We start from the raw sequence: 12,603 nt of genomic DNA on the forward strand, positions 1-12,603 counted from the left end.
CTATGTACTCTTTTGATATAACTATGAATTTGCTATTTACCTGCCAGATTCAATAATGTTTCTAGGTGTTTTAAATAAATTCATTTTCCTAATTTTTACTTGCTCCATTTTAACAAGTAGAATAAATATTCACTGTACAGTACAATACTGAGTAACGATTTATATGTGTGTTTATAGGCATAATGTAACTGTGATCCAGTGCAAGCTATTTGTTAACAACAACATTATTTTGGCATAATTCATTCAAATATCTCTGTATATTATACCATAAATTATTTTGTCCTTTTAAAAAGTTCCTAACTAGAGTCATATATCTGTTAAGTTTATTTTGAAGGCTTTGGAAAAAGTAAGCAGTGATTTGATTCCCTGATGAGCACCCTGAAAAAAAATAAGCACAGCCATTTTGGAAATGGAAATCCCAGGAAGGGAGGAGTTCAGAAATGAGCACCAGTTATTTGTAGATATTCCAAAGAATATCTCCTCATACTTCCCACTTCTGAATGTTCATACGACTTGAATTGGGAGACCAGTAGTCATGTGAGGAACGCATTTCCCACAGAATCCTCCACATCTGCCGAAGACTTTGGTTCCATCCTGAAAATAGGAAGAGGCAGAAATACAGGAAAATTGGGCAAAAGCTGGTATCTGTGTACATAGAAAAAGCAAATGCTTTAAATCATACAGCAGAAATCATTAGCCAAAGTTTCCTATAACAATTACATTTGAGGTCAAAGATCATACCACTTCAGGATTAGTTGAAATTGGTGGTCATGGGAATCAGATAATCTGAGATTCAGATTAACTACTGATGATCATAAACCACATTATAATTTAGACAATTCATCTCAATCCACGTGTTTTTCCTCCAGGTGTATTTTGCTTCAGTGAGGTTGTTAACCTCTCCCAATTTGCTGTCCGATATTTATATGATTTTATAGAAGATTCTCATAGGCTAAATAAGAAATATACAAACTTGCCCTTAACTGTATACAAGTCATATTCTCCCTTGTTAACCTCAAGCATCTCATGGAAGCCTTAGAAACACAGCTTGAAGTATAGTTTGTGATAAAATGGGGGGAGAAAACTGGACTGAAAGCATTTGTTATTTGAATTGTAATTAGAAATTGTGATTAGAAAAGAACTAAGAAGGGAGTTTTCGTTTTTTGTGTGTGTGTGTTTGTTTTTGTTTTGTGGGTGGTTTTTTGTTTGTTTGTTTTGTTTTTTTAAGAAAAGCAAAGCTGTTCATTGAGGAATAAGTTGACAGAGACTGGTGAGAGGGGTGGGACAGAAATTCTCTCTTGATTCCTTTCCATCCTTGGTCCAAAAGTCAAAGGACTGAAGACAGTTTGATAGGATGAAGCAAAACCAGTCTGAGCTCCTATATGAGCTTCTGAAGAAAGTAAGGGTTTTTTTTTGCTGTTGTTTGTTTGTTTGTTTTGGGGGGGTTGTTTTGTTTTTAGTCTAAAGAGGGCAGGCAGAGAAGGAAACTCAGTTCCTAGAACATTTTGGGATAAAGAGTGTTTGAGATTAGGGACTTTTGAAGTTGCCTTTTCTTTCAGAAATTTTTCTTAGCTCTCAAGAATCTAAATAAAGACAGAAGAAGGGAATGGCAGCAAAAATTCCCCTTTATGTACATTGCTATTCCCAGATTGCTTAAGTAAAAACCTAATCTTGGTTAAATGTCCTGGCAAATGCAAAGAAGCTTGCATTTCCGTATGTAAACCTGGATTCCACCAGTCATAGCTTCATACGAGGCCACAAGTTTCAGGAAATACTTTCACGTGCAATATTTTTGATCAAGGTAGACATTCTCAGTAGATTAAATAATTAATTAACCTTTAGAATGGAACTTAAATAGAAGTAAAAGGAGATTATACTAATTATTCATATCTACTGGTGACCTCTTTACAATTAACCAAAAAATATAGAAAAGCTGGATAAGTAAGATAAAAATATTTCTCTTTTACACAGAGACCTGCTCAGAATATACTTTAATTAACTTATTCCTATTCTTCTACCAAAAGGGATTAAACCTAATATGCCAAGAGTTTAAAAATAGCTGTTTGCTCTAAAAGCTGACTTCTTACCCAAATGAGAGAAATAATAAAATTTGTAAATGCTTCATTAATTAAAACTTGGTTTTGTAGTCTTCAGAAATAGAATGTTTTAGTCTATGAATATCAGAAAATTGAATTTCATTACAAATAATATTGATACAAGTATTTAAAAAAAAGTCCCTTTTATCCCAAGAAAGAAAGACTATAAAACAGAAGGGGCAGGGGCCATGGATGGTACTGATTGATGAGCAACATAGGTGAGAACACTCAGAAAGTAGATCCTGATTTACTAGAGATAGAGTCAAGCTATCTGAGACATGGTCCCTGTGAGTAACAGGAGCCGTCTCAGGAGACATATGTGCAAGTACCCTATACTAACAAAATTACATGTGTCCTACCTGTAAAAGCCCAGTACGATGTTATCTGCATAAAGGCAGAGGAAAATATGCATACAACCATAAAACTAGTCCTGATTTTTATAGAAACTATGAAGAATATATGCCAAATAAAAATGGCCACCCCATCACTAAATCAAGGCAGTGAGATAAATAAACCAAAAACCCACTCCTCACTTTGAGACAGTAAAACTAACAAATCTTTAATAATTAAAATACAGCTAACAGCACCACCTCTTCTTGAAATACATGCATTTCAAGTCATTAGCTCTAAACTTGAGCTACATAGAATCTATATGCCCTAGTATTTAATATTTCTGGTTCAAATATTGGTAACCTATACATGAAGTTTATATGCAAATAAGGCCACATATATACATTAATCAAAATGACCCTGGTTTCATGATTTCAAAGATTACTATTATGCCCCAGTATATGTAATATGCCTCATCTATGCAATAACTCATTAGGCATTAACTTTATAACTCTAAAGTTAAGATAAGGGACCTTTAATTCTAGTTCACAGCACAGAAGTATTTCAAACAAGCATGTTGGTCCAGCAGGACTTACTTGTGATCTGTGTATGATGACAGAGGCATAACTCCCCTGAGCAAGCCACTTTGCTGTGCTAGATATCTTCATTCCAGTTCCTGCCAAGTTAATGCTGAACTGCCCCTAGATTATAAACAAAACAAGACAGATGAAATTCATAAAATATTTAAGAATGCTCAAAAGAAACACCTGAATTTGAATTATATAAGAAAGGTCTGGGGTGCCTGGGTGGCTCAGTGGGTTAAAGCCTCTGCCTTCGGCTCAGGTCATGATCTCAGTGTCCTGGGATCAAGCCCTACATTGGGCTCTCTGCTCAGCGGGGAGCCTGCATCCCTCTCTCTCTCTGCCTGCTTCTCTGCCTGCTTGTTATCTCTGTCAAATAAATAAATAAAACCTTAAAAAAAAAAAAGAAAAGAAAAAGAAAAAGAAAGGTCTCAAATTGGTTTTTAAGTGTCTTCCTTTAAAAAATGAAAAGAAAAATTCTTTTTGAGAGAGGGAGAGAGAGTGAGCACAGAGAGGGGCAGAGGGAGAGGGAGAGAGAATCTTATGCAGGCTTCATGCCCAGGGCAGAGCAGGAGGAAGGGCTCAGTCTCCTGACCCTGAGATCACGACCTGTACCAAAATCAAGAGTCAGATGCTTAGCTGACTGAGCCACCAGGTGCCCAAAATGAAAGAATACTAATGTAACTTTACTCTAAAGGAAGTGGACCAGCTAATGTTTTTTTTTTTAAATTTATTACAAATATGTCTTCTCAATATGAGATACCTGAATCAATATCATATAATGTGATTTGTGTAAAAATAAATCCGTCTAACCCTAGGACTCTAGGCTTGACTGGCTACAGTTAGTGTTCTTAGAGCAGTAGGCAAGTCTTAACAGAAGTGGTGCTCATAGGGACTAGTACCAAACTTAACATTTCTCCAATTTCTATTTTTGACCCCTTCTTGTTCACTTCCCTGATAATAATTCCCCCGTTTAATGTATTTTCTAGAGTCTCCTGTCAATGTGCCATAAAGATATTACTTCTTAACCCCACAAACAAAACTACGGAATGTATCATTTATTGTCCCAGCTACTGCATTCTTTTTAAAGTACACAGAAATGTATATGGGATGTGTGATACCACATGATTTACACACAGTATGTGAGCCCCCTAGTGGCTTTATGATCTAATTCTTTTTAAGACACAAGAATCACTTTCATGTCAAAATATTTCAGACTATCTCTGTTAAAAATTAAACTTTAAATGTCTGTTAATTGAGAAAATGTGTGACTAAAATAGGTAAAATTCTGACACATTTATATGATCTTGCAGTACAGAATTACACACTGAAAAAATAATTAACAAATGCTAATTAAGCCTATTGCCAATGTTCAAACATACATAGATTCAGAGTGATAATCTTGGATCACATAACTACATCCCATAGCCTAAGCTTCGTGAATCTTGAGGAAGACTGTGATAAAATATAAGGGATTACATTATATTATGTGAAAGAAAATATTACCTAGTCATGAAAGCAAAAGTGAAATAGATTTCAAATATATAGATAGTAAATTTTACTATTGTTAAAACAATTATATATTGACTTAGTTTAATGCTAAGAAATCCAAGTTATTTCTTAACTAAAATCAAAATAAATTCAAATCCACTTATAGTACAATTTTAATATATGAAGAATTTTCCCTGTAATAGAAATAATGTTTAGATAAATTCCAAATAAAAATTTCTTATTATATACATCATTTAATTATAAATTTAGAATATGACCTAGATGTTTCATTGCTATATTTTCAAAGTCCAGAATAGGGCTAGGGTACTCAGTGTTTTTGAATGAATTAAGTACAGCATTACAAATATTAAATTTTCATATTACATACACATAAATACACAAATACACATCTAAACCTTTCATACATTGTGATAATGAATAACATTAACACTAGAAACAATGGTATTTTGTATTGGTAAATACTTGAAAAATAATTTTAACTACTTCTCTAATACTTGATTAACAACCTGATACCAGTTTTGCGTTGAATATCTTCATTGATGGGATTTTGATAGGGATTGTATTAAATGTGTAGATTGCTTTAGGTAGCACAGACATTTTCACAATATTTGTTCTTCCAATCCATGAGCATGGAACATTTTGCCATTTCTTTGTGTCTTCCTCCATTTGTTTCATGAGGACTTTATAGTTTTCTGAGTGTACATGATTTGCCTCTTTGGTTAGGTTTATTCCTAAGCATCTTATGGTTTTGGGTGCAATTGTAATGTAAGGTAATTCTAATAAGAATTCCACTGGGAATTTTTGTAACTCTAGAGAACTGATTTTAAAATTTATATTAAAAGACAAAGAAATTAAAATAGTTGAAACTATTTTTAAAAAGAAAAAACTTGTAGGACTCACACTACCTTATTTTAGTGCTTATTAAAAAGCTATCATAACCAAGAAACTGCTGTGAGAGGGAGGTAGATCAATGGAACAGAACAGTTCAGAAATAAACCTATATTAATAAGTCCACTTGGTTTTTGACAAAGGTAGAAAGTTAATTAAATGGAGAAACTACAGTCTTTTCAACAAATGGTTCTTAGACAATTGGATGTTTACATATAAAAACCATCAGACTTCACATGAAATTAATTCAAAATCAATCATAGGTCTATAAAACTATACATATTTTCAAAGGAAACATAGGAGAAAATCTTTGTAACTTGGAATTAGTCAAAGAGTTCTTCAGTATGAAACTAATTGCACAAGCCATATAGGAAAAAGATAATATATTATGTGTCATTAAAACTTAAGATTTTTGCTGTGTGAAAGATACTTAAAAGAAAGATACAGTTCATACCAGTAAAAAAAAATTTGCAGATGTCATATATAACAAAAGACTTGTATCCAGAATATGTAAAGAACTCTTAAAATTAAATAGTAGGAAATGAACAATCCAATACTTAAAATGAGCAAAAGACTCTAAAATACACTTCATCAAAATGGATATGCAGATGACCAATAAGCACATGAAATATATTTAACATCTTTAACCATTAGGGAAATGCAAATTAAAGCCACAGTAAAATTTCACAGAACATGGGGAGGGGAGAGAAAACTGGACAATCCTAAGTGCTAACAGGAAAGCAAAGACTGGAACTTAAATCTTCACTGGTGGGAATACAAAGCCACTAGAACTTACATATCTACACTCTATTAAATGTTTTGGTAGTTTCTTATAAGTTAAACATATATGTGACCCTATAATCCCATTCATAGCATATTTATCCCAGAAAAATTAAAATGTATGTTCACATGAATACCTATACACAAATGTGCATATCAGGTCTGTTCATAAATTCCCAAACTTTAATCAACCCATATCTTCCAAAGAGTGAATGGACAAACTATAGGACAACTGTACAACATCTGTATGATGGAGTAATTTTCTCAGCAATAAAAAAGGAACAAATTGCTGACATCTGAAGCAACACAGATGAATGAATCTCAAAGGTGTTATGTTGAGTGAAGAAAGCCAATCTTCAAAGGTTATAAACTGCATGATTCCATTTATATGACATTTCAGAAAAGACAAAACTATAGCACAGAGATCTTGATCAGTGTTTACCAGGAGGTAGGTCCAAAGGAGAAACTGACTCCATGAATGGCATATGAGAAAACTGTCCTATATGCAAATTATGATGTTGATAAAATGAATCTGTACAGGAGAAAAGCAAGATGGTGAAGGAGTAGGGGACCTAAATATCATCACGTCCCAGGAGTTCTGCTGGACAGTTGTCAAACCATTCTGAACAGCTACAAACTCAACAAAAGAGAGAAGAGAAGAAGAGCAGCAATTCTACAAACAGAAAATTGACTACTTTCTGGAAGGTAGGACGTGCCAAGAGGTGAATCCAAAGCAACATTTGGGAAGATAGACCATGGGGGGAGTGGCCAGCTCCTGACAAGTGAGAAAGCAGTGGAGCACAAAACCATAACTTTTAGAAGTTGGCTTCCCTAAGGGACCTCTCTCCAAAGGCTAAGTGGGTGGTGGAGCTCTCACGGGGACAGTGTGATTTCAGGATCTGCAGGGTCACAAAAAGACCAAGGGTGTCTGAGTGTGGCTGAGCTCCTAGGTTTTGGAGCAGGGAAGCCAGCTGCAGAGATGGAGCAGAGGGCTTTTAAACCGTGATCCAAGTCACAGTTGGGCCACTGCTCTTCGGGCAGGAACCCAACAAGCAGCAGATCTGGGGAGACTCACTTTTCTCCTCTGGGAGGAGCAGTGCGGGAGCACACTGCAGGAATCAGCTGAGTTTGGAGACTCCAAATGGGGCTGGGCAGCAGAGATAGAAACATTCAGTCACAGGCCAGGTGAGCTCAGAGTTCGGCTGGAGACCAGGGAGATGGGAGGGACTGATTGCTTCTCTCTGAGGGTGCACTAAGGAGTGGGGTCCCCAAGCTCTTGGCTTCTATGGGCCAGAGAGTGGGAGGCCTCCATTTTCATTCCCGTCCTCCAAAACTACAGAAAGTATTCAGGGAACAAAAGTTCTGGAAACCAAAACCAAGCAGATTACATAGCCCGGCCCCTGCAAGGATAGTATAGTTCTGCCTCAAGCAAAGACATTTGAGAATCACTGCGGGGGAGGAGCTCAGACCCCTCCAGAAGATCAGCAAGACCATTCAGCCAAGACCAAGTTCACCAATCAATGAGAACTGCAGAATTCCAGATTTAGGGGAAAGCAACACATAGAACTCATGGCTTTTTTCCATGATCCTTAGTTTTTTAAAGTTAAAATTTTTTAATTTTATTTTTTTATTCTATTTTTTAAAAATTTTCTTCTCCTACTTTAACTTTTTTTGATTATTTTATCTTATCAATACCTTCTAAAAAATCTCTTTACATTTTCATTGTTATGGTCATATTTTATCCCTTCATTGTATTTAACCTTATTTTTTTGTATACATATAGGCTTTTTTTCTTTAAAATTTTGAGATACAATTTCTTCTAATAGATCAAATTATGCTCTAAATCTATCACATGGCTTTGTTCTCATCTCCAGCCTGATCACATTCTTTCCTTTTTTTAACCACCTTATCAATTCCTTTTTTAGAATATTTTTTCTTTAAAATTTTGGGAGGTAGTTTCTTCTAACAGACCAAAATTACACCCAAAACCAAGTGTGTGGCTCTGTTCTATTCACCAGCCTAATATTATATATATATATATATATTTTTTTTTCTCTCTTCTCCCTTCTTCTCCCCCTAGTTTTGGGTCTCTTCTGATTTGGTTAGTATATATTTTTCTGGGGTCACTGCTACCCTTTTAGTATTTTGTTCTCTCATTCATCTATTCATCTATTCTTATTTGGATAAAATGGAAAGGTGGAAATATCACCCAAAAAAAAAAAAAAAGAAAAAGAAAAAGAGGTAGTAGCAATAGCTGCGGACCATATCAATATGGACATTATAAATATCTTAGAACTAGAGTTCAGAATGACGATTATCAAGGTGCTAGCTAGGCTCAAAAAAACCCATGAAAGATATTAGAGAATCCCTTTCTGGAGAAACAAAAGAACTAAAATCTAACCAAGCTGAAATTAGAAAAGCTATTAATGAGGTGTAATAAAAAATGGAGGCTCTTACTGCTAAGATAAATGAGGGAGAAGAGAGAATTAGTGATATAGAAGACCAAATGATGGAGAAAAAAGAAGCTGAACAAAAGAGAGACAAGCAACTACTAGACCACAAGAGAAGAATTTGAGAGATAAGTGCTACCATAAGACAAAATAATATTAGACTAATTGGGACTGCAGAAGAAGAAATAGAGAAAGGGGCAGAAGGTATATTGGAGCAAATTATTGTAGAGAAATTCCCCAATTTGGAGAAGGGAACAAGCATCAAAATCCAGGAGGCACAGAGAATTCACCTCAAAATCAATAAAAATAGGTATACACCCCATGATCTAATAGTAAAACTTACAAGTCTCAGTGACAAAGAGAAAATTTTGAAAGCAGCTTGGGACAAGAGGTCTGTAACATAAAATGGTAGAAATATTAGATTGCCAGGAGACCTATCAACAGAGACGTGGTAGGCCAGAAAGGACTGGCATGATATATTCAGAGCATTAAACAAGAATAATATGCAACCAAGAATACTATATCCACCTAGGTTGTCACTAAAAATAGGAGAGATAAAATGTTTCCAGGACAAACAAAAACTAAAAGAATTTGCAAACACAAAACTAGCTCTACAGGAAATATTGAAAGGGGGCCTGTAGGCAAAGAGAGAGCTTAAAAGTAGTAGAACAGAAAGGAACAGAGACAATATATAGTAACAGTCACCTGACAGGAAATACAATGGTACTAATTTCATATCTCTCAATAGTTACCCTCAATGTAAATGGGCTAAATGCCCCAATCAAAAGACACAGGTTATCAGAATGGATAAAAAACAAACAAACAACAACAACAACAACAACAAAATCAATATGCGGTCTACAAGAAACTCATTTTAGACCCAAAGCCACATCCAGATTGAAAGTGAGGGGTTGGAAAACAATATAGCATGTTAATGGACATCAAAAGAAAGCTGGGGTGGCAATCCTCATATCAGATAAATTAGATTTTAAGCCAAAAATATAATAAGAGATGAGGAAGGGCACTATATCATACTCAAAGGGGCCATCCAACAAGATTTAACAATTTTAAATATCTATACCCCTAACGTAGCAACAGCCAACTATATAAACCAATTAATAACAAAATCAAAGAAACACATTGACAATAATACAACAATAGTAGGGGACTTTAACATCCTTCATCCAAGCAAAACTTCCAAGATCATCCAAGCAAAACATCAACAAGGAAATAAAGGCTTTAAATGACACACTGCACCAGATGGACAACACAGATATGTTCAGAACATTCCATCTCAAAGCAACAGAATACACATTCTTCTCTAGTGCACATGGAACATTCTCCAGAATAGATCACATCCTAGGTCACAAATCAGGTCACAACCCATACTGAAAGATTGGGATCATTCCCTGCATATTTTCAGGCCACAATGCTTTGAAACTAGAACTCAATCACAGAGGAAAGTTGGAAAGAACTCAAATACATGGAGGCTAAAGAGCATTCTTCTAAGAAGGAAGTTCTTTTCAGTTCAATCAGAAAATAAAAGAAGAATTGAAAAAAAATCATGGAATCAAATTAAAATGAAAACAGAACTATTCAAAAACTTTGAGATGCAGCAAATGTGACCTGAGAGGAAAGTAGATAGTGATACAAGCCTTTCTCAAGAAACAAGAAAGGTCTCAAGTATACAAACTAACCCTACATCTAAAGGAGATGGAGAAAGAATAGCAAAGAAAGCCTAAACCCAGCATGAGAAGAGAAATCACAAAAATCAGAGCAGAAGTCAATGAAATAGCAGAAAAAAAATCAACGAAACTAGGAGCTGGTTCTTTGAAAGAATTAATAAGAATGATAAACCCCTGGCCAGACTTAACAAAAAGAAAAGAAAAAGATCCCAAATTAATAACAACATGAATGAAAGAGAAGAGATAACAACTAACACCAAAGAAATACAAACAATTATAAGAAAACAGAATGAGCAACTATACGGCACCAACTTCAACAATCTGAAAGAAATGGATGCATTCTTAGAGATGTATAAACTACCACAACTGAACCAGGAAGAGATAGAAAACCTGAACAGACTCATAACCAGAAAGGAGATTGAAGCAGTCATCAAAAATCTCCAAACAAACAAAAGCCCAGGGCTAGATGGCTTCCCAGGGGAATTCTACCAAACATTTAAAGAACTAATTCCTATTCTCCTGAAACTGTTCCAACAAATAGAAATGGAAGGAAAACTTCCAAACTCATTTTATGAGGCCAGCATTATCTTGATCCCAAAACCAGACAAAGACCCCATCAAAAAGAAGAATTACAGACCAATATCCTTGATGAACACAGATGCAAAAATTCTCACCAAAATACTAGCCAATAGGATCCAACAGTACATTAAAAGGATGATTCACCACAACCAAGTGGGATTTATTTCTGGGCTGCAAGGTTGGTTCAACAACCACAGATCAATCAAGGTGATACAATACGTTAATAAAAGAAAGAACAAGAACCATATGATACTCTAAATACATGCTGGAAAATCATTTGATAAAGTACAGGATCCTTTCTTGATCAAAACTCTTCACAGTGGAGGGATAGAGGGTACACACCTTAATATCACCAAAGCCATCTATGAAAAACCCACAATGAATATCATTCTCAAGGGGGAAAATCTGAGATCTTTTCCCTAAAGTCAAGAACACTGCAGAGATGTCCACTATCACCACTGCTATTCAACATAGTACTAGAAGCCCTAGCCTCAGCAATCAGACAACAAAAAGAAATAAAAGGCATCCAAATTGGCAAAGAAGTCATCAAACTCTCACTCCTTGCAGGTGATATGATACTTTATGTGGAAAACCCAAAGACTCCACTCCAAATCTGCTAGAACTTGTACAGGAATTCAGTAAAGTGTCAGGTTATAAAATCAAGGCCCAGAAATCAGTTGCATTTCAATATAACAACAGCAAGACAGAAGAAAGAGAAATTAAGGATTCAATCCCATTTACAATTGCACCCAAAACCATAAGATACCTAGGAATAAACCTAACCAAAGAGACAAATCATCTGTACTCAGAAAACTATAAAGTACTCATGAAAGAAATGGAGGAAGACACAAAGAAACGGGAAATGTTCCATGCTCATGGATTGGAAGAATAAATATTGTGAAAATGTCTATGCTACCTAAAGCAATCTACACGTTTAATGCAATCCCTATCAATATCCCATCAATTTTTTTCAAAGAAATGGAACAAGTAATTTTAAAATTTATATGGAACCAGAAGAAACCTCAAATAGCCAGAGCAATGTTGAAAAAGAAAACCAAAGTTGGTGGCATCCCAATTCCGGACTTCAAGCTCTATTACAAAGCTGTCATCATCAAGACAGTATGGTACTGGCACAAAAACAGACACATAGATCAATGGAACAGAACAGAGAGCCCAGAAATGCACCCTCAACACTATGGTCAACTAATCTTTGACAAAGCAGGAAAGAATGTCCAATGGAAAAAAGACAGTCTCTTGAACAAATGGTGTTGGGAAGATTGGACAGCCACAGGCAGAAAAATGAAACTGGACCATTTCCTTACACCTCACACAAAAACAGAATCCAAATGGATGAAGGACCTCAATGTGAGAAAGGAATCCATCCAAATCCTTGAGGAGAACACAGGCAGCAACCTCTTCAACCTCAGCCGCAGCAACTTCTTCCTAGGAACATCGCCAACGGCAAGGGAAACAAGGGCAACAATGAACTATTGGGACTTCATCAAGATCAAAAGCTTTTGCACAGCAAAGGAAACATTCAACAAAACCAAAAGACAACTGACAGAATGGGAGAGGATATTTGCAAATGACTTATCAGATATAGGGCTAGTATCCAAAATCTATAATGAACTTATCAAACTCAACACCCAAACAAACGATCAACACCCAAACAAATGATCCAATCAAGAAATGGGCAGATGAC

General features: G+C 35.4%; 1 protein-coding gene across 1 annotated transcript in view; it reads right to left on the reverse strand.

Annotated features, from left to right (window-relative positions):
• Positions 1–412: 412 nt before the first annotated feature.
• The window catches only part of ADAMTS20 (ADAM metallopeptidase with thrombospondin type 1 motif 20), a 103,482-nt gene continuing 91,291 nt past the window's right edge, over positions 413–12,603 (reverse strand). Inside the window, exons 26-27 of the mRNA XM_082742264.1 lie at positions 3,023–3,127; positions 413–594 (exon numbers count right to left, since the gene is read on the reverse strand). Of these exons, the coding sequence (XP_082598390.1) occupies positions 505–594; positions 3,023–3,127 (195 nt within the window). The 3' untranslated portion in view covers positions 413–504. The remainder of the gene's footprint in view (positions 595–3,022; positions 3,128–12,603) is intronic.

Source organism: Mustela nivalis (genome assembly GCF_964662115.1).
Source record: "Mustela nivalis genome assembly, chromosome: 7".
Taxonomy (NCBI): Eukaryota; Metazoa; Chordata; class Mammalia; order Carnivora; family Mustelidae; genus Mustela; species Mustela nivalis.